This window comes from Coregonus clupeaformis, chromosome 33 (assembly GCF_020615455.1).
Source record: "Coregonus clupeaformis isolate EN_2021a chromosome 33, ASM2061545v1, whole genome shotgun sequence".
Classification (NCBI taxonomy): domain Eukaryota; kingdom Metazoa; phylum Chordata; class Actinopteri; order Salmoniformes; family Salmonidae; genus Coregonus; species Coregonus clupeaformis.
In genome coordinates, this window is record NC_059224.1 from 8,545,124 (window position 1) to 8,572,207 (window position 27,084).

Below are 27,084 nucleotides of genomic sequence, written 5' to 3' on the forward strand. Positions count from 1 at the left end.
TTGAACTGTTTTCATCATTAATTTAGATATGGTGGCATTGAACTGTTTTCATCATTAATTTAGATATGGTGGCATTGAACTGTTTTCATCATTAATTTAGATATGGTGGCATTGAACTGTGTTCATCATTAATTTAGGTATGGGGGCATTGAACTGTGTTCATCATTAATTTAGGTATGGGGGCATTGATGAAGGAAATGTGTTAAAATACGGTCTCACTTTGATCTGCCTGTCTGTCTGTCTGTCTGTCTGTCTGCCTGCCTGCCTGTTTGCCTGTCTGTCTGTCTGTCTTCTCTCCCAGAACTGGGGAAGTGACTTCTCTTGTGGGGACCTGGCTCCATCCACCTCTGTGCCTACATCAGGTGAGAGTGAGTGTAGTAAGAGGTGACGAGGTTTCATAAGAGGAAGTGCATAACTAAGGGAAGGCCAATGACCTGCTTGCATGACATTTGTCCAACCCCCATACTAGACCAATCATGCTACATGTCTGAGATAGGTGTCCAATCACACTACATGTCTGAGATAGATGTCCGATCACACTACATGTCTGAGATAGATGTCCAATCACACTACATGTCTGAGATAGATGTCCAATCACACTACATGTCTGAGATAGATGTCCAATCACACTACATGTCTGAGATGGGTGTCGAAACCCAACAAATTATAGCAGTGTATGATGACTATGTTGTAACATTATGGACTATGGGAAGTGGAGTGTATTTCTCTTTATTGATCAATCTGTTCCTCTGTCCCCAGTTCATAAGCTGCGACCAGGAGACATCAAGGTGGTGGCAGCACTGGGAGACTCAAACACTGTAAGTGTGTGTGTGTGTGTGTGTGTGTGTGTGTGTGTGTGTGTGTGTGTGTGTGTGTGTGTGTGTGTGTGTGTGTGTGTGTGTGTGTGTGTGTGTGTGTGTGCACACGTGCCTGCATGCGTGCGTGCGTGTAGAACAAAACAATCTTAATGTGCTGATAGCAGGTTTTCTGACCTAATCAATTGTAATCAGGGAGTCGTTTAGCATTTGTGATAGCCCATTGGTGTTCAAAGTGATTGTGCAAGTCCAGTGTATTCATATTGATGTGTCAGCAGTATTTGCCTGTGTTTGATTTTATATTACCCTTTGTGCTGAGAGGACATATTCTTTACATGGTGGGTTGATCATGTTCCTTTGTTGTCATCTGTTTGCAGGCAGCAGTTGGAGCCAAGGCAAAGAACGTGTTGCAGCTCAACACGCAGTATAAAGGAGTGTCATGGAGGTACAGCGCATTCTGAAATTATTCAGACCCCTTGACTTTTTCCACATTTTGTTACTTTACAGACGTATTCTAAAATTGATTAAATTGTTTTTTCCCCCTCATCAATCTACACACAATACCCCATAATGACAAAGCAAAAACAGGTTTTTAGAAATGTTTGCAAATGTATTAAAAATAAAAAAATAAAGAATTACCTTATTTACATATGTATTCAGATCCTTTGCTATGAGACTGACTCGAAATACTGTACATACATTCTGTAATGAATCATGCACCAACATAGTCTAAATGCATAGCATACACGTTATGGACCACTTGCAGAGCACAATGATACTGCCAGACTGCTTGACATTTTGACATTTTAGTCATTTAGCAGACGCTCTTATCCAGAGCGACTTACATGAGCAATTAGGGTTAAGTGCCTTGCTTAAGGGCACATCGGCAGATTTTTCACCTAGTCGGCTCGGGGATTAGAACCAGCGACCTTTCGGTTACTGGAACAACGCTCTTACCCACTAAGCTACCTGCCGCTTGAACACTGGTCAACAGTGAAATGGACTAAATGTGTGTGTATTTCTGCAGTATTGGAGGAGATCAGGCGCTGGACACTGTCACCACACTACCAAGTGAGACACTATTTCCTCTTGTCACTCTCATCCTATTGGCTCATCTTAACTGTCCATCAAAATGATCCAAATTAGCCTTGATTTCACATATTACTATTTCTGTAACATTGTTGGAGAAAGGTTGCAATGAATACACACGAGGTTGGTGGCAATGACCGGAGCAGTATCAAATACATCAAACACATGGTTTCCATGTGTTTGATGCCATTCCATTTGCTCCGTTCCAGACATTATTAAGAGCTATTCTCCCCTCAGCAAGCTCCTGTGATTATGAATACCCAGTGCACATGATCTTGTGACAGTAGATTTTCAGCATTTACACATACATCCACAAGATGGCAGTCTCAACATATGATCTCATGACATTCCTCTGGAGTGAAGCCTCCTTGCATAGAGGAAACATGGTTCATCCAGCTGGCAGCACTCTCTCTGTAATAAAGCTAAAATGGACCATTTGATAATGAAACGTCTGTTTGCTTTACCAGAACGCCCCAATGCTTATTTTCCATCTCTACTTTTCTTTCTCTCTCTCAGACATCCTGAAGAAATTTAACCCTTCCCTCTATGGCTTCTCCAAGGGTCAGGGCTTGCTGCAGAATAGTGGCTTCAACATGGCGGTGCCTGGTTCCAAGGCCTTGTGAGTAGAGAGTTAAGTTTCGACCTCTCTGTTCCCTCGTCCACTCACTGTCCTCTTTTTCCAGTCACTCTATTTCCCATCCTATTTTTTAAGTGTCATCCTTTCATTCCCGGCAGCTCTGGCTGCTTGCCTATCAACTCCCCATCAGTCTTCTCATTTGAACAAAGGCATTATAAACACTATGTTTTAACAAATGTTTATTTGTCTCTTCTAGTGATATCCCAGTCCAAGTCCAAGCTCTCATCAAGGCTATGAAAGATGACAAGGTGAGACTGGTTTATGTCCCAGAGCTCTATGGGCCCTGGTCAAAAGTAGTGCAAGCCTCTTCCAAGGGGACAGGGTGCCCTTTGGGATGCAAACCTCTTCCAAGGGGACAGGGTGTCATTTGGGATGCAAGCCTCTTCCAAGGGGACAGGGTGCCATTTGGGATGCAAGCCTCTTCCAAGGGGACAGGGTGTCATTTGGGATGCAAGCCTCTTCCAAGGGGACAGGGTGCCATTTGGGATGCAAGCCTCTTCCAAGGGGACAGGGTGTCATTTGGGATGCAAGCCTCTTCCAAGGGGACAGGGTGTCATTTGGGATGCAAGCCTCTTCCAAGGGGACAGGGTGTCATTTGGGATGCAAGCCTCTTCCAAGGGGACAGGGTGTCATTTGGGATGCAAGCCTCTTCCAAGGGGACAGGGTGTCATTTGGGATGCAAGCCTCTTCCAAGGGGACAGGGTGTCATTTGGGATGCAAGCCTCTTCCAAGGGGACAGGGTGTCATTTGGGATGCAAGCCTCTTCCATGACGCTGTAATTGTTATACTGGACTCAGTTTATAAGAATAATGACATATTGTTGTATAATGAGTGTATGATAATCTATAGCAATTTCTCTCTTCCTCTTTACACGCACACAGAAGGTGAATTTTGAACAGGATTGGAAGCTAGTGACCTTATTCGTTGGCTCCATGGATCTTTGTGATTATTGCATGGACCAGGTATGTATTCTTAACTTAAAGTCAAACAAACATTATTATAATTTGAATAGTGGTAGTGTTAAAAAAATAGTGTTAAAAAAGTGTTATTTATGCTCTACTTTACACAGAACAACCTTACACCCAAGAACTACAGCGAGAATCTGATGTTGAGCCTGGACATGCTGTACAAAGAGGTTAGTGATGGAAGGCTTGGTAATGGAGATTTATTATAGATGAAAGCCTGTACTCACTCAACTAGGCTCATTTAAAGCCAAATATCATGCCATCTCCCTCCATCTTTCTCTAAGGTACCAAGGGTAATGGTCAATGTTGTGGAGGTTCTGGAGATGGATCCATTGAGGAGAGTGACTAAGGACGCTCTGGTCTGCACCCTCATGCAGAGGTTTGTATGAAACTCCCCATTTCCCCACAAAGACAGCAGCTACACCCACTGCATCATATGCCTGTAGAATGTGTATATTCACAGCGTTAGAGAATGTTTCCGCTCAAGTGTCTTTGTTTTGCACAGGAATGCTTGCCCCTGTTTTTTTTACCCTGAAGAGAACTCTCCTGAGCTTACAGAGGTTAATCGGATCAACCAGGAATACCAGGTATGGGCAGAGCAGGGTCTTAAAACAAACAAAAAAGTTATTTAACTAGGCAAGTCAGTTAAGAACAAATTCTTATTTACAATGACGGCCTACCAAAAGGCTAAAGGCCTCCTGCGGGGACAGGGGCTGGGTTTCAAAATAAAAATATAGGACCAATCACACATCACCACAAGAAACACGGTCTGAACACAGGAGGTTGGTGGCACCTTAATTGGGGAGGACGAGCTCATGGTAATGACTGGAGTGGAATAGTATCATTCCATTTACTCCGTTCCAGCCCTTATTATGAGCCATCTTCCCCTCAGCTGCCTCCACTGAGTCTGAACAACTGGGATTCTAACTCTATGAGGAATTGTCATGTGTTACTGGTATGGAAGGTCTTGGCCAATGTTCCAATGTGTGGAGATACATGAGTTCTACAGTTAAAGATACAGGCATTCAATAAGATCAGATCAATCCAACATAACTCTACAATACTTAACATTCTCTCTTTGTTCTCTCTACTCTCTCTATGCTTCTGTCCAGATCGAGACTGAGCGACTGGTCTCTGGGGGGCACTATGATGGGCGAGAGGACTTCACTGTCGTTGTACAACCCTACTTACGAAACTCATTTGTCCCTTTCATTGAGGTGAGTGTGGTTTAACTGCACACATGCGCGCACACACACACACACGCACACACGCACGTATGTGAAGCACAGACACACACACACACACACATACACACACTGACACTGTTCTCTTGTCTCCACAGGATGGGAAGCCTGACTTGAGTTTCTTCTCTGTGGATTGTTTCCATGTCAGTGAGCGAGCACACGCTGAGATGGCCATCGCTCTCTGGAACAACATGGTGAGGACAGTCACTTAGAGAGTAGTCTGGTCCCAGATCTGTTTGTGCTGTCTTGCTGTAGATTGCCCCTGCGTTGTTTTGATCGGCTTACATGAGACCATAGGATCAGGGTTGCTGTTGATTTTTATTGTTTGTTAATGACAGGAAAAACTTCCATAAACAAATGCTGTGCTGTGCTGTCCTTATACGCCAAACTCCTCTGCAAACTCCAAGTACAAATGAACAACAACAGGGGACATGAATAGCCATGCTAGCCCATTGACAACATAGCCTACAGTAGAAAGTACTGTAGCTAGATAACATGTGCAGCATTCACAAATCAACAGATAAATTACTGAAATACATGAATATCCCAATATATTGGTGGGAGACCATTATAATACACTGTCAGTAACCATATAAACGTTATTATACGTGTTTTAACATATAGGATTGATTATGATTTTCATTGAACAATGTTTCAGTAATCTACCTCTTCCACATGGGTACAGTAGACAGGGAAGAGGTATGGGGGGCAGGATGTTTATGAGGGGGAATGCAGAAGGAGAAGGAAGTGTGCCACATTAAAAAGGGCACTGACAACAACAAAAGGAATGTACAGTAATATCAGGTATGGAACTATTCAGATTTAGTGTAATTATAAAACATGAAATTCAACACTTGTTACATTGCCAACTCCTATGGTCATTGTCAAGACAGCACCCACAGATCTGGGACCAGGCTGCATAGAGTGTACTCTGAAACATAACTCACAACACATGAGCTATGGCCATAGTATTTCATGTTTGTGTAGGTTTGTGATTTGACAGAGGTAGTATTTTATTTTTACAGTTGGAGCCAGTGGGTGGGAAGCAGGTCTACAACAACTTCACATATGACCGCACCAAAATCAACTGTCCTTTTGAGGTATGTTAACATGAACACAACATTTATTGTGGAAAAGTTTGGTCAGGAGTTTGCTGAAATGGCAATCAGTAAGTCAGTCGTTGCATTGGCTGACTCAACAGTGCATGTGGGTTGTTGAGTGTGTTGGTTGAGCAGCAGTCATATCACCTACTGAAAGCTACTTCTTACAATGTGTCACACTCTGGCTCCGGGACTGTTTATGTTGAGTCAGGGTGTGTAGATTTCCGTGTGTTTTGTACTGTGTTTAGTGTCTAGGTGTTCTCGTTCTATGTTTGGTCAAGTGACTCCCAATCGGAGGTAACGAGTTTCAGCTGTCGGCTCGTTATCTCTGATTGGGAGCCATATTTAAACTGTCTGTGTTCACCTTGTGGTTGTGGGTTTTTGTTCTATGTTCAGTCGGTGTACTAAGGACTTCACGGATCGTGTTTTGTTTTGTCGTGTTTCTACATTAAAGTCATCATGTTCACTCCCAACGCTGCGCTTTGGTCGTATTTCATAGGCGATCGTGACACAATGTTGTAGAAGAAGATCTATTCTCATGTTAGTTTCCCTTAATCTGACATTTGCTCTCTCCTTTAGGATCAACCCTTCATCTTCACTAAGGTCAATAGCCTCCCGAGCCCACCTGTAAACCCCACCTCACCTGTCCCAAACCCTGGCACCACCACACCAAGCCCTGTGGCCCAGTGTGACTCCTCCATGCCTGTGTGGGTGCCCGTGGTGCTTGGTATCACTGGCTTACTGATCGGCTGGGGAATCACTTGGCTACTCATGTCCTGCAGAGAATGGCAGAGTAAGAGGAAAATGGTAGAGGGAGTGGTTGAGATGAAAGGAACTGGTTTCTAATGATATTCAATTCTAAGAGGGAGTTTGGAGATGGTCACAAAGGCTTGAATACAAACACACACGCATAAACGCACACACCTATGCATACACACACACACACACACACACACATACACACACGAGTGTATGGCATTGTATCAAACATAAACATATTGTATATAAAGTATGTAATAGATTTGCTAATTGTTTTGTAAATGCACACGGATTATGGCATATTTTCTTCCTATGAATAAGGTGTGTTTTGTACACCTTGCATTACCTAAGAATGTACCATTTTCCTTTCTATTTAAACAATAAACATTGTTGATGAACATTCCATTCAGCAACAGATAAATAAATACTTTCTTGTAGAGATTCTATTCCATATGTCTGAGTGTGAAAATACAGCTTCAAAATAATTTACGTGGCATGGACAATAGCTTAGTATTAACCAAAACCAAAACCAAAACATTTTCAGTAACTATGTAATCTGGTATTTCAATTGCATCAGGTGAACCCCCATGAATTACCAGGATGAAAAGGTCAACGTAATCCAAGCCCATTGCAATAGAAATGGGAACGATCCATTGTCATGTTGGGGGAAAGTGTGTGTATTTCATTGAGGGGACACAAGTAGTCTCACCCGTTCTTATTATACCTCAGTAGTCTCACCATTTTAATATTTGACAGAGCCACAGACAAAAGGGAGAGTTATCAGTATGTGATAGCACTATGAGGGTCACAATAAAAGTAATGGACTGGTTATATCACCGAATTATGTTGTTAACTTTGAATTTACTGTGTCTGCAAGCAGGTCAGCTTCCATGTAAGGTAAAGCAACCAGCAAAAGGCTTTGTTCGCTCAGATACAAAGAACAACTCTAGTTAGCTGGTTAGTGGTTACAAATCTTTGCCAAAAGACAGAACCCCTGATTGAACCAAAATAAACGGTGTAGTTTGTATAGTAGTAGACCACGCCCCCTGTCGGTGAGTACGAGGTAGGTCTCTCTGCGTAGTAGTTTTCAGTTTTTTGAAGAAAATGGCGGAAAGCGAGCTCAACGTTGACAGCATCATCTCCCGATTGCTTGAAGGTATGATATTTCATGTTATTTTGCAATTAACCTTGCGGTTATATGGTGGAGACAGCACTTACACGTGTAACATGATGTCATTTTCAGGTGTCAAATAACGAATGTAGCCTTATATTTGGCATTGGCCAGTTGAGTTTGCGAGCTAGCTAGCTAACGTTAGCGCGTCAGAAGGTGGTTCAACAAAGTAGTGTCAGTGACTAGCATTAGCTAGCAGTGTAGCTAGCTACCCTATCTAGGATGAGCTAGCTACAATTTAACGGCAACTAGCTAGTAAGCCAACGTACCTAGCTGACAAGACATGTCGAAAAGGAAACATCATTTTGAATATAAATGTCTGTTGTCACGTTTGATTTGTTATTATGCTATCATGCAAGCCAATGACAACGTTAACTAGCTTACCAAACAAGCTAGCCAACTAACATAGTTAGCGATTAACGTTAGTAAACTAGCTAGTTAGCTATATTCTTTGCCTAGCACAGAACAGGGATGTTGCTGTTTTTTGTATATATTTTAGTGGCTAGCTAGTACCGCCCGTTGGCGAGTAAACGTGAGTTTTTACACCTTGACGAGAGAGGGGCTTTGCGAGTGGACAGCTTGGTTTGCCAGCGGTAGCACACCCCAGCTCGGTCTGTGTTGACTGCAAGCCACCTACTGTTAACTAACTAGTTAACTACATTCACAATGGTTTTCAATACACGCCTAGGGGCTATTCGGTTGTTGGTGAAGTAGCTAAGAATGTCTGTAGTCATATGTGTATAGCAAGAACACAGAAAAACCCTAGAATGCATCAATTCAAATAGCCCTAACATTAATTTTAACTGCCCTCTTGGTGGCTATTCAGTTTCGCATCAATAGTATGTTTAACTATTCATTAACCGCTCTCAATGTTGGATATGTACCCGAGCGTTTTATTTCTGGGCATGACTCACCTATGGAAAATTCTCAAGATTATAATTTTCCAAACATTAGATGCCTTCATAATCTTGGTTTCTTTTCTCATAATTAATACATTTCGAAACAACCAAGGGGAATTTCAAGGAGATATTAAGGAGTGAATGATGGGGTGTGAAAGTGAAATTATGGCGCATTTCCATTCAGGATTTACCCCGGTGTTTTACCCAAAAGGCTCTACGTGGGCCGGAACCAATGGCTCCTGTGGACCTGCTCTCACTTGGGGCCAAAGCCAGGCCACTGGTACTGTTCAGCTGGTATTTACATAACAATGGCTAACTGTGACCTTTAACACCTCACAAAGCAACTGTTTTGATTATGCAGAGGTTGTTGATTCTGCTCCTCACAAGTTCTCTCTGTCAGCCCTACCCCATTCATAGATGCTAACTGCTTTAGCGCCTATTGATGATAGTATCTTCTGGCCTGTTTCCGCACAACAAGCAGTGCCAGATGCATCAAGTCTGACACCAACAGGCTCCGAAACAGCTACTATCCTCAAGCTATAAGACTGCTAAATAGCTAACAAAATGGCTTCACGGACTATCTGAGTTGACCCCTTATATTTTTGCTCTGTCTCTATGCACACTCACAGGACTCCACACACAATGACACTCCAACACACATGTAACATGCACACACATGTATACTGACTCTACACACACATGCACACACACCTCTCCATTTACGCTAGTCACCTTACCCCTATACCTATCTACACTACAAAGTATGTGGACACCTGCTCGTTGAACATCTCATTCCAAAATCATGGGCATTGATATGGAGTTTGTCCCCCCTTTGCTGCTATAACAGGCTTTCCACTAGATGTTGGAACATTGCTGCGGGGAGTTGCTTCCATTCAGCAACAAGAGCATTAGTGAGGTCGGGCACTGATGTTGGGCAATTAGGCCTGGCTCACAGTCGGCGTTCCAATTCATCCCAAAGGTGTTCGATAGGCAGAAACTCAAACAGGAAATACCCGTGCTAAGGACTATTCAACGCTGGTCTGACCAATTGGAATCCACCCTTCAAGATTGTTTTAATCACGTGGACTGGGATATGTTCCGGGTAGCTTCTGAAAATAATTTAGACGAATACACTGAAACGGTGACTGAGTTTATCAGGAAGTGTATAGGTGATGTTGTGTCCACTGTGACTATTAAAACCTACCCTAACCAGAAACCGTGGATAGATGGCAGCATTCATGCCAATCTGAAAGCATGAACCACTGCATTCAACCATGGCAAGGTGACTGGGAATATGGCAGAATACAAATAGTGTAGCTACTCACTCCGCAAGGCAATTCAACTGGCAAAACATCAGTATAGAGACAAATTGGAGTCGCAATTCAACGGCTCAGACACGAGACGTATGTGGCAGGGTCTACAGACAATCACGGACTACAAAAGGAAAACCAGCCACGTCGCCGACGTCTCGCTTCCAGACAAGCTAAACACCTTCTTCGCCCGCTTTGAGGATAACACAGTGCCACTGACGAGGCCCACTACCAAGGACTGTGGCCTCTCCTTCTCCGTGGCCGACGTCATTAAGACATTTAAGCATGTTAACCCCCGCAAGGCTGCCGGCCCAGACGGCATCCCTAGCCGCGTCCTCACAGCATGCGCAGACCAGCTGGCTGGTGTGTTTATGGACATATTCAATCTCTCAATTTCCTAGTCAGCTGTTCCCACATGCTTCAAAATGGCCACCATTGTTCCTGTACCCAAGAAAGCAAAGGTAACTGAACTAAATGACTATCGCCCTGTAGCACTCACCTCTGTCATCATGAAGTGCTTTGAGAGACTAGTTAAGGATCATATCACCTCTACCTTACCTGTCACCCTAGACCCACTTCAATTTGCTTACCGCCCCAATAGATCCACAGACGATGCAATCGCCATCACACTGCACACTGCCCTATCCCATCTGGACAAAAGGAATACCTATGTAAGAATGCTGTTCATTGACTATAGCTCAGCATTCAACACCATAGTACCCTCCAAGTTCATCATCAAGCTCGAGACCCTGGGTCTGAACCCCGCCCTGTGCAACTGGGTCCTGGACTTCCTGACGGGCCGCCCCCAGGTGGTGATGGTAGGAAACAACCTCTCCACTTCGCTGATCCTCAACACTGGGGCCCCACAAGGGTGCGTGCTCAGCCCCCTCCTGTACGCCCTGTTCAGCCATGACTGCGTGGCAAGGCACTCTCCCAACTCAATCATCAAGTTTGCAGATGACACAACAGTAGTAGGCTTGATTACCAACAATGATGAGACCGCCTACAGGGAGGAGGTGAGGGCTCTGGGAGTGTCAACAAAACAAAGGAGATGATCGTGGACTTCAGGAAACAGCAGGGGGTGCACCCACCTATCCACATCGACGGGACCGCATTGGAGAAGGTGGAAAGTTTCAAGTTCCTTGGCGTACACGTCACCGACAAACTGAAATGGTCCACCCACGCAGACAGCATGGTGAAGAAGGCGCAACAGAGCCTCTTCAACCTCAGGAGGCTGAAAAAATGTGGCTTGGCACCTAACACCCTCACAAACCTTTACAGATGCACAATTGAGAGCATTCTGTCGGGCTGTATCACCACCTGGTACGGCAACTGCACCGCCCGCAACCGCAGGGCTCTCCAGAGGGTGGTGCGGTCTGCCGAACGCGTTATCGGCGGAAAACTACCCGCCCTCCAAGACACATACAGCATCCGATGTCACAGGAAGGCCAAAAATATCATCAAGGACATCAACCACCCAAGCCACTGCCTGTTCACCCCGCTATCATCCAGAAGGCGAGGTCAGTACAGGTGCATCAAAACTGGGACAGAGAGAATGAAAAACAGCTTCTATCTCAAGGCCATCAGACTGTTAAATAGCCATCACTAGCACATTAGAGGCTGCTGCTGCCTATTGAAATCACTGGCCACTTTAATAATGTTTACATATCTTGCACTACTCATCTCATGTGTACAGTTGAAGTCGGAAGTTTACATACACTTAGGTTGGAGTTATTAAAACTCGTATTTCAACCACTCCATACATTTCTTGTTAACAAACTATAGTTTTGGCAAGTCGGTTAGGATATCTACTTTGTGCATGACACAAGTAATTTTTCCAACAATTGTTTACAGACAGATTATTTCACTTATAATTCACTGTATCACAATTCCAGTGGGTCAGAAGTTTACATACACTAAGTTGACTGTGCCTTTTAAACAGCTTGGAAAATTCCATAAAATGATGTCATGGCATTAGAAGCTTCATTCATTACATCATTTGAGTCAATTGGAGGTGTACCTGTGGATGTATTTCAAGGCCTACCTTCAAACTCAATGCCTCTTTGCTTGACATCATGCGAAAATCAAAAGAAATCAGCCAAGACCTCAGAAATAAAATTGTAGACCTCCACAAGTCTGGTTCATCATTGGGAGCAATTTCCAAATGCCTGAAGGTACCACATTCATTTGTACAAACAATAGTACGCAAGTATAAACACCATGGGACCACGCAGCCGCCATACCGCTCAGGAAGGAGACACGTTCTGTCTCCTAGAAATGAACGTACTTTGGTGCGAAAAGTGCAAATCAATCCCAGAACAACAGCAAAGGACCTTGTGAAGATATTGGAGGAAACAGGTACAAAAGTATCTATATCCACAGTAAAACAAGTCCTATATCGACATAACCTGAAAGGCCGCTCAGCAAGGAAGAAAAAAATGCTCCAAAACCACCATTAAAAAAAGCCAGACTACGGTTTGCAACTGCACATGGGGACAAAGATCATACTTTTTGGAGAAATGTCCTCTGGTCTGATGAAACAAAAATAGAGCAGTTTGGCCATAATGACCATCGTTATGTTTGGAGGAAAAAGGGGGAAGGCTTGCAAGCTGAAGAACACCATCCTAACTGTGAAGCACGGGGGTGGCAGCATCATGCTGTGGGGGTGCTTTGCTGCAGGAGGGACTGGTACACTTCACAAAACAGATGGCATCATGAGGAAGGACAATTATGTGGATATATTGAAGCAACATCTCAAGACATCAGTCAGGAAGTTAAAGCTTGGTTGCAAATGGGTCTTCCAAATGGACAATGACCGCAAGCATACTTCCAAAGTTATGGCAAAATGGCTTAAGGACAACAAAGACAAGGTATTGGAGTGGCCATCACAAAGCCCTGACCTCAATCCTATAGAAAATGTGTGGGCAGAACTGAAAAAGCATGTGCGAGCAAGGAGGCCTACAAACCTGACTCAGTTACACCATCTCTGTCAGGGCGAATGGGCCATAATTCGCCCAACTTATTGTGGGACGCTTGTGGAAGGCTACCCGAAACGTTTGACCCAAATTAAACAATTTAAAGGCAATGCTACCAAATACTAATTGAGTGTATGTAAACTTCTGACCCACTGGGAATGTGATGAAATAAATAAAAGCTGAAATAATCATTCTCTCTACTATTATTCTAACATTTCACATTCTTAAAATAAAGTGGTGATCCTAACTGACCTAAGACAGGGAATATTTACTAGTATTAAATGTCAGGAATTGTGAAAAACTGAGTTTAAATGTATTTGGCTAAGGTGTATGTAAACTTCCGACTTCAACTGTATATACTGCATTCTATTCTATAATATTCTACTGTATTTTAGTCCATGCTAATCTGTCATTGCTTGTCCATATACAGTGGGGAGAACAAGTATTTGATACACTGCCGATTTTGCAGGTTTTCCTACTTACAAAGCATGTAGAGGTCTGTAATTCTTATCATAGGTACACTTCAACTGTGAGAGACGGAATCTAAAACAAAAATCCAGAAAATCACATTGTATGATTTTTAAGTAATTAATTTGCATTTTATTGCATGACATAAGTATTTGATCATCTACCAACCAGTATGAATTCTGGCTCTCACAGACCTGTTAGTTTTTCTTTAAGAAGCCCTCCTGTTCTCCACTCATTACCTGTATTAACTGCACCTGTTTGAACTCGTTACCTGTATAAAAGACACCTGTCCACACACTCAATCAAACAGACTCCAACCTCTCCACAATGGCCAAGACCAGAGAGCTGTGTAAGGACATCAGGGATACAATTGTAGACCTGCACAAGGCTGGGATGGGCTACAGGACAATAGGCAAGCAGCTTGGTGAGGAGGCAACAACTGTTGGCGCAATTATTAGAAAATGGAAGAAGTTCAAGATGACGGTCAATCACCCTCGGTCTGGGGCTCCATGCAAGATCTCACCTCGTGGGGCATCAATGATCATGAGGAAGGTGAGGGATCAGCCCAGAAATACACGGCAGAATCTGGTCAATGACCTGAAGCGAGCTGGGACCACAGTCTCAAAGAAAACCATTAGTAACACACTACGCTGTCATGGATTAAAATCCTGCAGCGCACGCAAGGTCCCCCTGCTCAAGCCAGCGCATGTCCAGGCCCGTCTGAAGTTTGCCAATGACCATCTGGATGATCCAGAGGAGGAATGGGAGAAGGTCATGTGGTCTGATGAGACAAAAATAGAGCTTTTTGGTCTAAACTCCACTCGCCGTGTTTGGAGGAAGAAGGATGAGTACAACCCCAAGAACACCATCCCAACCGTGAAGCATGGAGGTGGAAACATCATTCTTTGGGGATGCTTTTCTGCAAAGGGGACAGGACGACTGCACCGTATTGAGGGGAGGATGGATGGGGCCATGTATCGCGAGATCTTTGCCAATAACCTCCTTCCCTCAGTAAGAGCATTGAAGATGGGTCGTGGCTGGGTCTTCCAGCATGACAATGACCCGAAACACACAGCCAGGGCAACTAAGGAGTGGCTCCGTAAGAAGCATCTCAAGGTCCTGGAGTGGCCTAGCCAGTCTCCAGACCTGAACCCAATAGAAAGTCTTTGGAGGGAGCTGAAAGTCTGTATTGCCCAGCGACAGCCCCGAAACCTGAAGGATCTGGAGAAGGTCTGTATGGAGGAGTGGGCCAAAATCCCTGCTACAGTGTGTGCAAACCTGGTCAAGACCTACAGGAAACGTATGATCTCTGTAATCGCAAACAAAGGTTTCTGTACCAAATACTAAGTTCTGCTTTTCTGATGTATCAAATACTTATGTCATGCAATAAAATGCAAATTAATGACTTAAAAATCATACAATGTGATTGTCTGGATTTTTTTTTTAGATTCCGTCTCTCACAGTTGAAGTGTACCTATGATAAAAATTACAGATCTCTACATGCTTTGTAAGTAGGAAAACCTGCAAAATTGGCAGTGTATCAAATACTTGTTCTCCCCACAGTATGTATATGTCTCCTGAGTGGCGCAGTGGTCTAAGGCACTGCATCGCAGTGCTAACTGTGTCACTAGAGATCCTGGTTCGAATCCAGGCTCTGTCGCAGCCGGCCGCGACCGGGAGACTCATGGGCGGCGCACAATTGGCCCAGCGTCGTCCAGGGTAGGGGAGGGAATGGCCGGCAGGGATGTAGCTCAGTTGATAGTGTTGTGGGTTCGATTCCCACAGGGGGCCAGTATAAAAAAAAATATATATATATATATATATATGTAAGTCGCTCTGGATAAGAGCGTCTGCTAAATGACTAAAATGTAAAAAAATGTAAAAATATATTTTCTTAAATTCCATTCCTTACTAGTTTTGTGTGTATTAGATATATGTTGTAAAATTGTTAGATATTACTTGTTAGATATTACTACACTGTCGGCGCTAGAAGCACAAGCATTTCGCTACACCCGCTATAACATCTGCTAGACACGTGTATGTGACAAATAAAATGTGATTTGATTTGGAGATTATGGCAGGGCTCTGTGCAGGCCAGTCAAGTTCTTCCACACCAATCTCAACAATTCATTTCTGTATGGACCTCGCTTTGAGCACAGGGGCATTGTCATGCTGAAACAGGAAAGGGCCTTCCCTGAACTGTTGCCACAAAGTTGGAAGCACAGAATCATCTACAATGTCATTGTCTGCTGTATAGTTTAGATTTCCCTTCACTAGAACTAAGGGGCCTAGCCGGAACCATGAAAACAGCCACGGACCATTATTCCTCCACCACCAAACTTTACAGTTGGCACTATGTATTCGGCCAAGTAGTGTGCTCCTGGCATCCGCCAAACCCAGATTTGGCCGTTGGACTGCCAGATTGTGAAGCGTGATTCATCACTCCAGAGAATGCGTTTCCACTGCTTCAGAGTTTTTAGGCGCTATGCGCTTCAGCACTCTGCGGTCCCGTTCTGTGAGCTTGTGTGGCCTACCACTTAGCGGCTGAGCCGTTGTTGCTCCTAGACGTTTCCACTTCACAATAACGGCACTTGACCAGGGCAGCTCTAGCAGGGCAGAACTTCAACAAACTGACTTGTTAGAAAGATGGCATCCTATGACGGTGCCACGTTGAAAGTCACTGAGCCTTTCATTACTGGCCATTCTACTGCCAATGTTTGTCTATGGAGATTGCATGGCGGTGTGCTCGATGTTATACACCTGTCAGCAACAGGTGTGGCTAAAATAGCCGAATCTACTAATTTGAAGGGGTGTCCACATACTTTTGACCATGTAGTATACCTCTATCACTCCAGTATCCCCGCACATTGTACACTGAACAAAAATATGAAGGTAACATGTAAAGTGTTGGTCCCACATTTCATTAGCTAAAATAAAAAATAACAGAAATATTCCATACGCACAAAAAGCTTATTTCTCTCAAATTTTGTGCACAAATTTGTTTACATTCCTGTTAATGAGAATTTCTCCTTTGCCAAGGTAATCCATCCACCTGACAGGTGTGGCATATCAAGAACCTGATTAAACAGTATGATCATTACACTGGTGCACTTTGTGCTGGGAACAATAAAAGGCCACTTTAAAATGTGCAATTTTGTCACACAACACAATGTTTTGAAGGAGCGTGCAATTGGCATGCTGACTATAGGAATGTCCACCAGAGCTGTTGCCAGAGAATTGAAAGTTTCTCTACCATAAGCTGCCTCCAACATTGTTTTAGAGATGGGTCGGCCTGGCTCCCAAGTGGGTGGGCCTATTTCCTTATATGAACTGTAAATCAGTAAAATTGTTGCATGTTGCGTTTATAATTTTCAGTATAAATATGGTATTGGAACTGACCCTGTGTAGGCCTATATATAGCTTCTTTCTTTCTCGTGTTCTTATTTTTATTTTTAGTGTATTTTTGTTCTACCTTGTTATTTCTTAGTACTACATTGATATTGATCACGGCATTCTTCGGTTTAGAGCTTGCAGGAAAGGGCATTTCACTGTACTTGTGCACGTGACATTAAAACGTGAAACTAGGCCTACAAAAACTACAGTCAACCTAATCTATATTAATTAGCCTAAATAATACACACTGTGAATGAATGAAAAGCATTTTGCCATCAAATTATACACAACACGCTTCCAAGACACTTTGGCCCACTTGGAACACTGCACACAGCAGCAGTGACAACCACTTGCTCTCTCTATCTCCCTTCATGTTGTCAGCACATAGCTGAACACGAAATGGCATGCCTTTAAAAGAAAAACCCAACTCAATTTTATCCAGCTCCTAGCCGGGAGGTTGACTCAGTGACTCCTTAAAAACCATTAGCCAATCGATTACTGTTAATGAAAGTCAAATTGCTGTGACCTGCAATCCTCTGCCATTTGTCTAGTCGAGCAGAAGGCCTTTTCTGAATGTTATTAGGTATGCAGTAGTCATCATTCTATTAGAAATCGGTTAGGGCCTTGACGTTGTTTTTGTTTCAACAGCGTTATTATTGGTCAAAGTGTAAATCTATGTAATCTGATCTGAATGAAATTACATTGCTATTGTTTTTATTTTTATGACATTGGAATGTGAGGTTTTGCAACAATATCATATTTCTTTGGTCCAACTTTTGTTTCTTCTTTTAGGGCTTACACGGTGGTTTCACATTCCTCACTGATTTGAAGACCATAAAAGCACATGAAACACAGTCAGCATGATTACAATGGAAAGCAGGGTCATGACTCATGGTTGTGATGATTGATCGCCCTATCTTTCTGTCAAGTGCGAGGATGCCGTCCAGGGAAGATAGTCCAGATGACGGAGGCGGAGGTGCGGGGGTTGTGCATCAAGTCCCGGGAGATCTTCCTCAGCCAGCCCATCCTACTGGAGCTGGAGGCTCCGCTCAAAATATGTGGTCAGTACGATAAATTCTCCCGCTTGCTCTATCCTTACTCCGGGGCCCTCTCTCTCTCGCTCTCTCTCCCTTAGAGCACAAATACTGTATGAGAAATGTATGAGTCATACCAGGGTTAGAAAAATATAAAAAGCTGGCTGAATAAAGACATAGGCCTAATGTTTGTGATTTTACATGGCCATGAAAACGGCATCCAGAAGCCTACCCAAATCAAATTTGATTTGTCATGTGCCGAATACAGCAGGTGTAGACTTCACCGTGAAATGCTTACTTACGAGCTCTTTCCCAACGATGCAGAGTTAAAAATAAGGAAATGAAAACATAGGGAATAAAATACACTAAGGAAGCTATATACAGGGACTCATACCTTTCCTCATAGAAATCTGTAGGCAGATAAAACTACAGATACCTATACATTCACTGGTGTCCTGGCACTATCCATACCATTCTGTTCATTCGTATTTTTATGGTCCTGGCACTATCCTCACCACACACAGTGTTGTCTTTAAGCCAAAATGTCAGAGAGAAAGGAGAGGATAGGGTAACACATTGGAGAGACATAGACCTAGCTCAGTAAGTAGAGCAGGAGGATATAAATGCTGTCTCCCTCGAGTGTCTGCGGCTCTGCAGGATGGGGCCATCTCCTTCCATCAAGGACACAATCTGGCTCAAGTCCACTCACTCTCTTCTCCACTCCTTCCAGGTGTCCAGGGCTCACTTTAAAAAAGAAAGACACTGTCAATCTCAATGTGACTTCCCTGGTTAAATAAAGGGTACATCAAATAATGGTAGTCTCACAACCCCTCTGCTCTCTCTCTCTCTAGGGGATATCCATGGCCAGTACACAGACCTGCTGCGGCTCTTTGAGTACGGGGGCTTCCCGCCGGAGGCTAACTACCTGTTCCTAGGGGACTACGTGGACCGAGGCAAGCAGTCCTTGGAAACCATCTGCCTACTGCTGGCCTACAAGATCAAATACCCTGAGAACTTCTTCCTGCTCAGAGGAAACCACGAATGTGCCTCCATCAACCGCATCTACGGTTTCTATGACGAGTGTAAGACGCGGAAGCAGTGTCACACACACACAATCTGAATCAGTTATCTTTTTCAGTGAGGATGGAGGATCCATAATGTTAATGCTTTTGGGATCTCTACTATCAGCAGAATTCCATGTCCTTTCTATGTTGTGTTCCCCAGGCAAACGCAGATTCAACATAAAGCTGTGGAAGACCTTCACAGATTGCTTCAACTGTCTGCCCATTGCCGCTATAATCGATGAGAAGATCTTCTGCTGCCATGGAGGTATGCATGGGGGCTTATCTATCAATTCAATCTATTATTATTATTATTATTGAATATTATTAATTAACAATCATCCCTTTTCCTCAGGTCTCTCTCCTGATCTGCAGTCCATGGAGCAAATCCGACGCATCATGAGGCCCACTGATGTCCCTGACACAGGTGTGTTAACGTGTGTGTGGGGGGGGGGGCGGGGTTTACATGTTCTGTGATGTATTTGTGACTGGCTCTGACTGTGCTGACTGTGCTAGGCCTGCTTTGTGACCTGCTGTGGTCAGATCCAGACAAAGACGTGCAGGGCTGGGGGGAAAACGACCGGGGCGTCTCCTTCACCTTCGGGGCCGACGTGGTCAGCAAGTTCCTCAACCGCCATGACCTGGACCTCATCTGCAGAGCCCACCAGGTAGAGCCTTCATACTGACCTAATGTAGGAGATGCTGAGTAGGGCTGTGACGATACCGGTGTCCCAACACAAAGCAGACCAAAGTCTTTGGTCCTTTAAAAACCTGCTGTATGTAAAACATTGTGTGCTGAAACTTGGAAAATAAATAAATGTGACTCTGGATGATAGGGGCTGCACGATTAATCAAATTCAAATCGAAATCGCGATATTGACGTGCAATATCCATATCGCAAGAGGCTGCGATTTTCTATTTTCTTTCAAACTTCGCTAATACAACGAAAACTAGATTACGGTATCTCCTCCAATGAGATGCGCTAGATTCCGTTCATTCACTCTCTACATGCACAGAGGATGCTGACCAATCACAAGCGGACTCTCTCACTCTGCATGGCATGCACATGCGGGCCAATCACAAGCGTGCGTCCCTGCATAGAGCGCGCAGTTAGATGCTGGTGAGAAGAGAAAGGGCTTCACCAAAGACAGGACAGTAGGTTGTTTAGAAACTCTGTTGCTTCACCTCAGTGTGTCGGAAATATGAGTACTGCTAGTGCTAATGAGAACGTTGATTTGGTGCCAAAGAAGGGCTCATCATCAGTGATATGGCAAACCAATGTCAACCAAATGCAAGTGTGCAAAAAGTGCCTCAGAGTCGTGGCGACAACAAGAGGCAACACGACAAATGCAGTTCATATAAGGAAATCAGTCAATTTGAATAAATTCATTGGGCCCTAATCTATGGATTTCACATGACTGGGCAGTGGCGCAGATCCATGCCCTCCCAGGACCGCCCCAGGGGAGCCAGGCCCAGCCAATCAGAATGAGTGTTTCACCACAAAATGGCTTCATTACAGACAGAGGCCGGTTGGACGTACTGCCAAATTTTGTAAAACGACGTTGGAGGTGGCTTATGGTAGAGAAATGAACATGCAATTCTCTGGCAACAGCTTTGGTGGACATTCCTGCAGTCAGCATGCCAATTGCACGCTCCCTCAAAACTTGAGACATCTGTGTCATTGTGCTGTGTGACAAAACTGCACATTTGAGTGGCCTTTTATTGTCCCCAGCACAAGGTGCACCTGTGTAATGATCATGCTGTTTTAATCAGCTTCTTGATATGCCACACCTGTCAGGTGGATGGATTATCTTGACAAAGGATAAAATGCTCACTAACAAGAATGTAAACAAATTTGTGCACAATTTGAATACATTTAAGATTTTTGTGCGTATGGAACATTTCTGGGATGGAACATTTCTGGGATCTTTTATTTCAGCTCATGAAACATGGGACCAGCACTTTACATGTTGCGTTTATATTTTTGTTCAGTTTACATAATTACACAATCATAAGCTTCCTATTCCATCTGCAGCCTATGGCTGCCTGAATAAATAATTCACTTAGGTTCTTTAATTACTCATAATGGTAAAATACACTATATATACAAAAGTATGTGGACACCCCTTCAAATTAGTGGATTCGGCTATTTCAGCCACACCCGTTGCTGACAGGTGTATAAAATTGAGCACACCGCCATGCAATCTCCATAGACAAACATTGGCAGTAGAATGGCCTTACTGAAGAGCTCAGTGGCTTTCAACGTGGCACCGTCATAGGATGCCACCTTTCTAACAAGTCAGTTCGTCAAATTTCTGCGACGCTAGATCTGCCCCGGTCAACTGTAAGAGCTGTTATTGTGAAGTGGAAACGTCTAGGAGCGACAACGGCTCAGCCGCGAAATGGTAGGCCCCACAAGTTCACAGAGTGGGACCGCCGAGTGCTGTAGTGCGTAAAAATTGTATGTCCTCTGTTGCAACACTCACTACCGAGTTCCAACTACCTCTGGAAGCAACGTCAGCACAAGAACTGTTCGTCGAGAGCTTCATGAAATGGGTTTCCATGGCCGAGCAGCCGCACACAAACCTAAGATCACCATGTGCAATGTCCAGCGTCGGCTGGAGTGGTGTAAAGCTTGCCGCCAATGGACTCTGGAGCAGTGGAAACGCGTTCTCAAGTAATGAATCACGCTTCACCATCTGCCAGTCCGATGGACGAATCTGGGAACGTCTGGAGAATGCTACCTGCTCTAATGCATAGTGCCAACTGTAAAGTTTGGTGCAGGAGGAATAATGGTCTGGGGCTGTTTTTCATGGTTCGGGCTAGGCCCCTTAGTTCCAGTGAAGGGAAATCTTAACGCTACAGCATACAATTACATTCTAGACGATTCTGTGCTTCCAACTTTGTTGCAACTGTTTGGGGAAGGCCCTTTCCTGTTTCAGCATGACAATTCCCCCGTGCTCAAAGCAAGGTCCATACAGAAATGGTTTGTTGAGATCAGTGTGGAAGAACTTGACTGGCCTGCACAGAGCCCTGCCCGCAACCCCATCGAACACCTTTGGGATTAATAGGAACGCCGACTGCGAGCCAGGCCTAATTTTCCAACATCAGTGCCCGACTTCACTAATGCTCTTGTGGCTGAATGGAAGCAAGTCCCCGCAGCAATGTTCCAACATCTAGTGAAAAACCTTCCCAGAAGAGTGGAGGCTGTTATAGCAGTAAAGGGTGGACCAACTCCATATTAATGCCCATGATTTTGGAATGAGATGTTATACGAGCAGGTGTCCACATACTTTTGATAATGTAGTGTAGGAAATAGGAGCTCAATGTTAGTCATTAATTAATGAATAAGTGCTGCACTTATAGCACACTATATTTTGATCATGTTAAAAATGTGTTTGTTAATATACACTGCTCAAAAAAATAAAGGGAACACTTAAACAACACATCCTAGATCTGAATGAATGAAATAATCTTATTAAATACGTTTTTCTTTACATAGTTGAATGTGCTGACAACAAAATCACACAAAAATGATCAATGGAAATCAAATTTATCAACCCAAGGAGGTCTGGATTTGGAGTCACCCTCAAAATGAAAGTGGAAAACCACAGTACAGGCTGATCCAACTTTGATGTAATGTCCTTAAAACAAGTCAAAATGAGGCTCAGTAGTGTGTGTGGCCTCCACGTGCCTGTATGACCTCCCTAAAACGCCTGGGCATGCTCCTGATGAGGTGGCGGATGGTCTCCTGAGGGATCTCCTCCCAGACCTGGACTAAAGCATGGAACGAGACATGATGTCCCAGATGTGCTCAATTGGATTCAGGTCTGGGGAACGGGCGGGCCAGTCCATAGCATCAATGCCTTCCTCTTGCAGGAACTGCTGACACACTCCAGCCACATGAGGTCTAGCATTGTCTTGTATTAGGAGGAACCCAGGGCCAACCGCACCAGCATATGGTCTCACAAGGGGTCTGAGGATCTCATCTCGGTACCTAATGGCAGTCAGGCTACCTCTGGCGAGCACATGGAGGGTTGTGCGGCCCCCCAAAGAAATGCCACCCCACACCATGACTGACCCACCGCCAAACCGGTCATGCTGGAGGATGTTGCAGGCAGCAGAACGTTCTCCAGGGCGTCTCCAGACTCTGTCACGTCTGTCACGTGCTCAGTGTGAACCTGCTTTCATCTGTGAAGAGCACAGGGCGCCAGTGGCGAATTTGCCAATCTTGGTGTTCTCTGGCAAATGCCAAACGTCCTGCAACCCCCACCTGTGGACGTCGGGCCCTCATACCACCCTCATGGAGTCTGTTTCTGACCGTTTGAGCAGACACATGCACATTTGTGGCCTGCTGGAGGTCATTTTGCAGGGCTCTGGCAGTGCTCCTCCTGCTCCTCCTTGCACAAAGGCGGAGGTAGCGGTCCTTCTGCTGGGTTGTTGCCCTCCTACGGCCTCCCCCACGTCTCCTGATGTACTGGCCTGTCTCCTGGTAGCGCCTCCATGCTCTGGACACTACGCTGACAGACACAGCAAACCTTCTTGCCACAGATCGCATTGATGTGCCATCCTGGATGAGCTGCACTACCTGAGCCACTTGTGTGGGTTGTAGACTCCGTCTCATGCTACCACTAGAGTGAAAGCACCGCCAGCATTCAAAAGTGACCAAAACATCAGCCAGGAAGCATAAGAACTGAGAAGTGGTCTGTGGTCACCACCTGCAGAACCACTTCTTTATTGGGGGTGTCTTGCTAATTGCCTATAATTTCCACCTGTTGTCTATTCCATTTGCACAACAGCATGTGACATTTATTGTCAATCAGTGTTGCTTCCTAAGTGGACAGTTTGATTTCACAGAAGTGTGATTGACTTGGAGTTACATTGTGTTGTTTAAGTGTTCCCTTTATTTTTTTGAGCAGTGTATATGTAGCTCAGTTGGTAGAGCATGGCGCTTGCAACGCCAGGGTTGTGGGTTCGATTCCCACGGGGGTCCAGTATGAAAAATGTATGGACTCACTAACTGTAAGTTGCTCTGGATAAGAGCGTCTGCTAAATGACTAAAATGTAAATGTAATAATCCTATCTATTATCATATGTAGCCTATAACAATGTTGGACAAGATTTGTTTCATTTGGTTTTGTTTTCAGTTAGCACAGAATGTATTCATATGATATCAATTTAGAAGTTATGGTTAAAACAAGTGTCAGGGTAGAGAACATGTCTGATGAAATTAGCAAGTTTTCACCCAAGGGCTTGAAAATCGCAATTCATAATCACAATTGCAATATCTCGCCAAGAAATCGCAATTAGATATTTTGTTCATATCGTGTAGCCCTACTGGATGACAACATAATGTTGTTTGTTTTCAACATTAGGGCTGTTTTCCTGAAGAAGTTAAATCCGCTTTGTGTTTTGTTTACTTGCCATGATACTAACGAGTATCGCGATACTGTTATCGTCCAGGCCCTAATACTGAGGGCTACGATGTTCATCAGGATGCACGAGATACTGAGGGCTATGTTCATTAGGATGCATGAGATACTGAGGGCTACGATGTTCATCAGGATGCACGAGATACTGAGGGCTATGTTCATTAGGATGCATGAGATACTGAGGGCTATGATGTTCAGTAGGATGCATGAGATATTGAGGGCTATGATGTTCAGTAGGATGCATGAGATATTGAGGGCTATGATGTTCAGTAGGATGCATGAGATACTGAGGGCTATGTTCATTAAGATACTGAGGGCTATGTTCATTAGGATGAAACTCTAAAGGATGTTCATTAACTCAAAAGTGTTGTTCTGTACCTGAAGGTTGTTGAGGATGGCTACGAGTTCTTTGCCAAACGGCAGCTGGTGACGCTGTTCTCGGCTCCCAACTACTGCGGGGAGTTTGACAACGCTGGGGGCATGATGAGCGTGGACGAGTCCCTCATGTGTTCCTTTCAGGTGAGAACAAACACACAAACTGTGGATGAGTCTCCTAGTGCTGTTAACACACTAGGGATTAATACTTTCTCTCTCTCTCAGATTTTGAAGCCGTCAGAGAAAAAAGCTAAGTACCAGTATGGGGGGGTGAACACGGGACGCCCTGTAACCCCGCCTCGTACTGCCCAAGCCCCAAAGAAGAGGTGAGCGCCTGGCCCCCTGTCTCGCCTCCTTGCACCCTTTCCTCTGTTGCCCCCTGCAACGTCCTGTCCCATCCCTCCCATCTATGGGAAGCGCTCTAGCCCCCCCTGACCTCCACTCACCTATTTCATGTGTAAAATATTAAATCTTTGCTGTGAACAATGTTTTTTTTTCTTTGCTTGTTTGTTGGTATTTTTTATTAATAATGTAAGTGACTTGTTGTTTTTCAATGCTATGAAATGGGTTGCTAAGGTGCAGCAATATGATACACATTTTGTGGAAAAGGGCAACGCATTTAGAAAGGAGGCTTTTCTTCCTTCAGATATTGAAAAAGTATTGAATTTGATTTGTGTGTGTATGTGTGCGAGTGAGGTGGGTTATTTACCCCAGCCAACAACGTTGACTCTTCAAGACAAATAACGTAAGAGATATCCTCCCCACCCAGTCTCACAATTTACCCTGCTAATGCGTAACCTTCTCACAATATTACTAATAACATGGCCGTTTTCCTCCTACGGTTTGGCTACAGTAACTGAGTGGAATGGTTTTGCCTCCTAGTGAGTTTGGAGAAAGTCATTTTTACCTCGTTGGACTCTAAAACGTTTTCTCTTAATTGAGACACTAATGAAGTATTAACAACAATTACGTTGAAAGTACTTGTACAAATGCATATTATCAGAACCATACAAAATGACAGTATATACACACGGGGCATGCATTGTATACACACATTCTGTACATATTAACTGTGTATACATGTTAACAGTTAACTACTAGTACAGTTAAGGTTCTGTGTCCTAACTCAAAGGGTTCGCAACAAATGGATGTTCCAAATGCCTGTTGGTTTTGAATCAAGCTTGTCCACCACCACACCAGCCCTCTCCTCTTATCCCTTAATCCACCGAACCTGCTTCCATTGCTGAAGACTGTTTATGGACATCTCTTTAACTGTGTGCCTGTGAGAATGCATAGATTGTGGTGGCTTAGGACATTAAGGCCAGAGTCAAAGGCACCTGATTTCTATTGGTGTTCAGTATTATTTTTCTAATTCACACGACCAGTTGGCCCCACTAGACGATTACAATAGTTGTTTTTAACTTTACACAAGCTGTTTTCAGCAGTCACCATTGCCCCTGCAGTTCTTGTAAACATGGCATATTACATCACACGGGGGTCAAGCGCATGCTTACCAAGCTTGGAGTGAGTCCGAGATGGCACTTTGTACTCGGAGCGGGATCACTTAGACATTGCTGCCCCCTAGTGGTAGATTTTAGGACAGCCGAAAGAGGCTGACGATGTCAACAACCAGCAAGGCATCAGAATGTGAATACAGTATGTTTACCTTTCCGGTAAACTGATTACAATATCCGGCTCCTTATTATTATTGTCATCCAACTAATGAATATTCAAATAACATTTGAGTTTTTTTTAGTTCGCCTATATCTTTTGCCTTGTTCTCATCTGTCGGTCTCTTCAAGTTGGAAACTGTCAGTGTTTTAAACCATTTTGAGATTTGTACAATTTTCGTTCGACTCTTTGAATGGAATAAATGGAACTGTGCCGTTGACCCTGCCTCTCTTGTCTGTCATTATTCTTTGGGCTGCCTTCAAACCCACAACGCAGCAACTCAATGGTTTTTAATGGGAGCAGTGCGTTGGAGGGCCTAGTGTTGTGTTCTGCTGTCTGCCATTACAGTAATGACATCCGTCAACCATTTGAAAATGTAGAACAGCGGTTTTACCAAATCATTTGGACATGCGTTTATGTTTTGGTTTTAAGGGACCCTTGGCCTACTATATGTCGGTTACATGATTATGCCATACCTTTTGGTTAACTAATCAGTCTGGGCTGTTAGAATTGTTTTGTACAAATGTGATTCTTTATACCAGAAGTGTCATACACGGCCTGGTTTTCCTAGCCCACAAGTATCTATACAGTAAACAAATGTATATACACTGCTCAAAAAAATTAAGGGAACACTAAAATAACACATCCTAGATCTGAATGAATGAAATAATCTAATTAAATACTTT

The 27,084-nt window shown here is 43.9% G+C and overlaps 2 protein-coding genes across 4 annotated transcripts in view; both read left to right on the plus strand.

The window, feature by feature from the left end:
- LOC121548588 (phospholipase B1, membrane-associated) overlaps nucleotides 1-7,012 on the plus strand; it is a 29,755-nt gene extending 22,743 nt beyond the window's left edge. For both annotated transcript variants that reach the window (XM_041860067.2, XM_041860068.2), the window contains exons 29-42: nucleotides 302-362; nucleotides 760-818; nucleotides 1,193-1,260; nucleotides 1,843-1,886; nucleotides 2,421-2,523; nucleotides 2,738-2,789; nucleotides 3,423-3,503; nucleotides 3,611-3,676; nucleotides 3,791-3,885; nucleotides 4,012-4,093; nucleotides 4,619-4,723; nucleotides 4,849-4,944; nucleotides 5,776-5,850; nucleotides 6,430-7,012. In XM_041860067.2, the coding sequence (XP_041716001.2) occupies nucleotides 302-362; nucleotides 760-818; nucleotides 1,193-1,260; nucleotides 1,843-1,886; nucleotides 2,421-2,523; nucleotides 2,738-2,789; nucleotides 3,423-3,503; nucleotides 3,611-3,676; nucleotides 3,791-3,885; nucleotides 4,012-4,093; nucleotides 4,619-4,723; nucleotides 4,849-4,944; nucleotides 5,776-5,850; nucleotides 6,430-6,696 (1,254 nt within the window). In that variant the 3' untranslated portion in view covers nucleotides 6,697-7,012. The remainder of the gene's footprint in view (nucleotides 1-301; nucleotides 363-759; nucleotides 819-1,192; nucleotides 1,261-1,842; nucleotides 1,887-2,420; nucleotides 2,524-2,737; nucleotides 2,790-3,422; nucleotides 3,504-3,610; nucleotides 3,677-3,790; nucleotides 3,886-4,011; nucleotides 4,094-4,618; nucleotides 4,724-4,848; nucleotides 4,945-5,775; nucleotides 5,851-6,429) is intronic.
- Nucleotides 7,013-7,688: 676 nt separating this feature from the next.
- LOC121548589 (serine/threonine-protein phosphatase PP1-beta catalytic subunit-like) lies at nucleotides 7,689-26,623 on the plus strand. 2 transcript variants are annotated; one of them, XM_041860069.2, is made up of 8 exons: nucleotides 7,689-7,765; nucleotides 17,755-17,886; nucleotides 18,711-18,941; nucleotides 19,084-19,188; nucleotides 19,276-19,347; nucleotides 19,437-19,588; nucleotides 24,737-24,871; nucleotides 24,953-26,623. In XM_041860069.2, exons 1-8 carry the CDS (start codon nucleotides 7,714-7,716, stop codon nucleotides 25,055-25,057), a joined length of 984 nt encoding a protein of 327 aa, XP_041716003.1. In that variant the 5' UTR covers nucleotides 7,689-7,713; the 3' UTR covers nucleotides 25,058-26,623. The 2 variants fall into 2 exon arrangements, with proteins under 2 accessions (XP_041716003.1, XP_041716004.1); XM_041860070.2 differs by having other exon boundaries at nucleotides 19,464-19,588.
- The last annotated feature ends 461 nt before the right edge of the window (nucleotides 26,624-27,084 follow it).

Excerpts from the sequence above, each read along its gene's own strand:
- LOC121548589 (XM_041860069.2), top strand. The coding sequence starts at position 7,714 with ATGGCGGAAAGCGAGCTCAACGTTGACAGCATCATCTCCCGATTGCTT. Across the intron at positions 19,189-19,275 it reads GATCTTCTGCTGCCATGGAG|GTCTCTCTCCTGATCTGCAG; the intron begins GTATGCATGGGG and ends CCTTTTCCTCAG. Across the intron at positions 19,589-24,736 it reads TCATCTGCAGAGCCCACCAG|GTTGTTGAGGATGGCTACGA; the intron begins GTAGAGCCTTCA and ends CTGTACCTGAAG.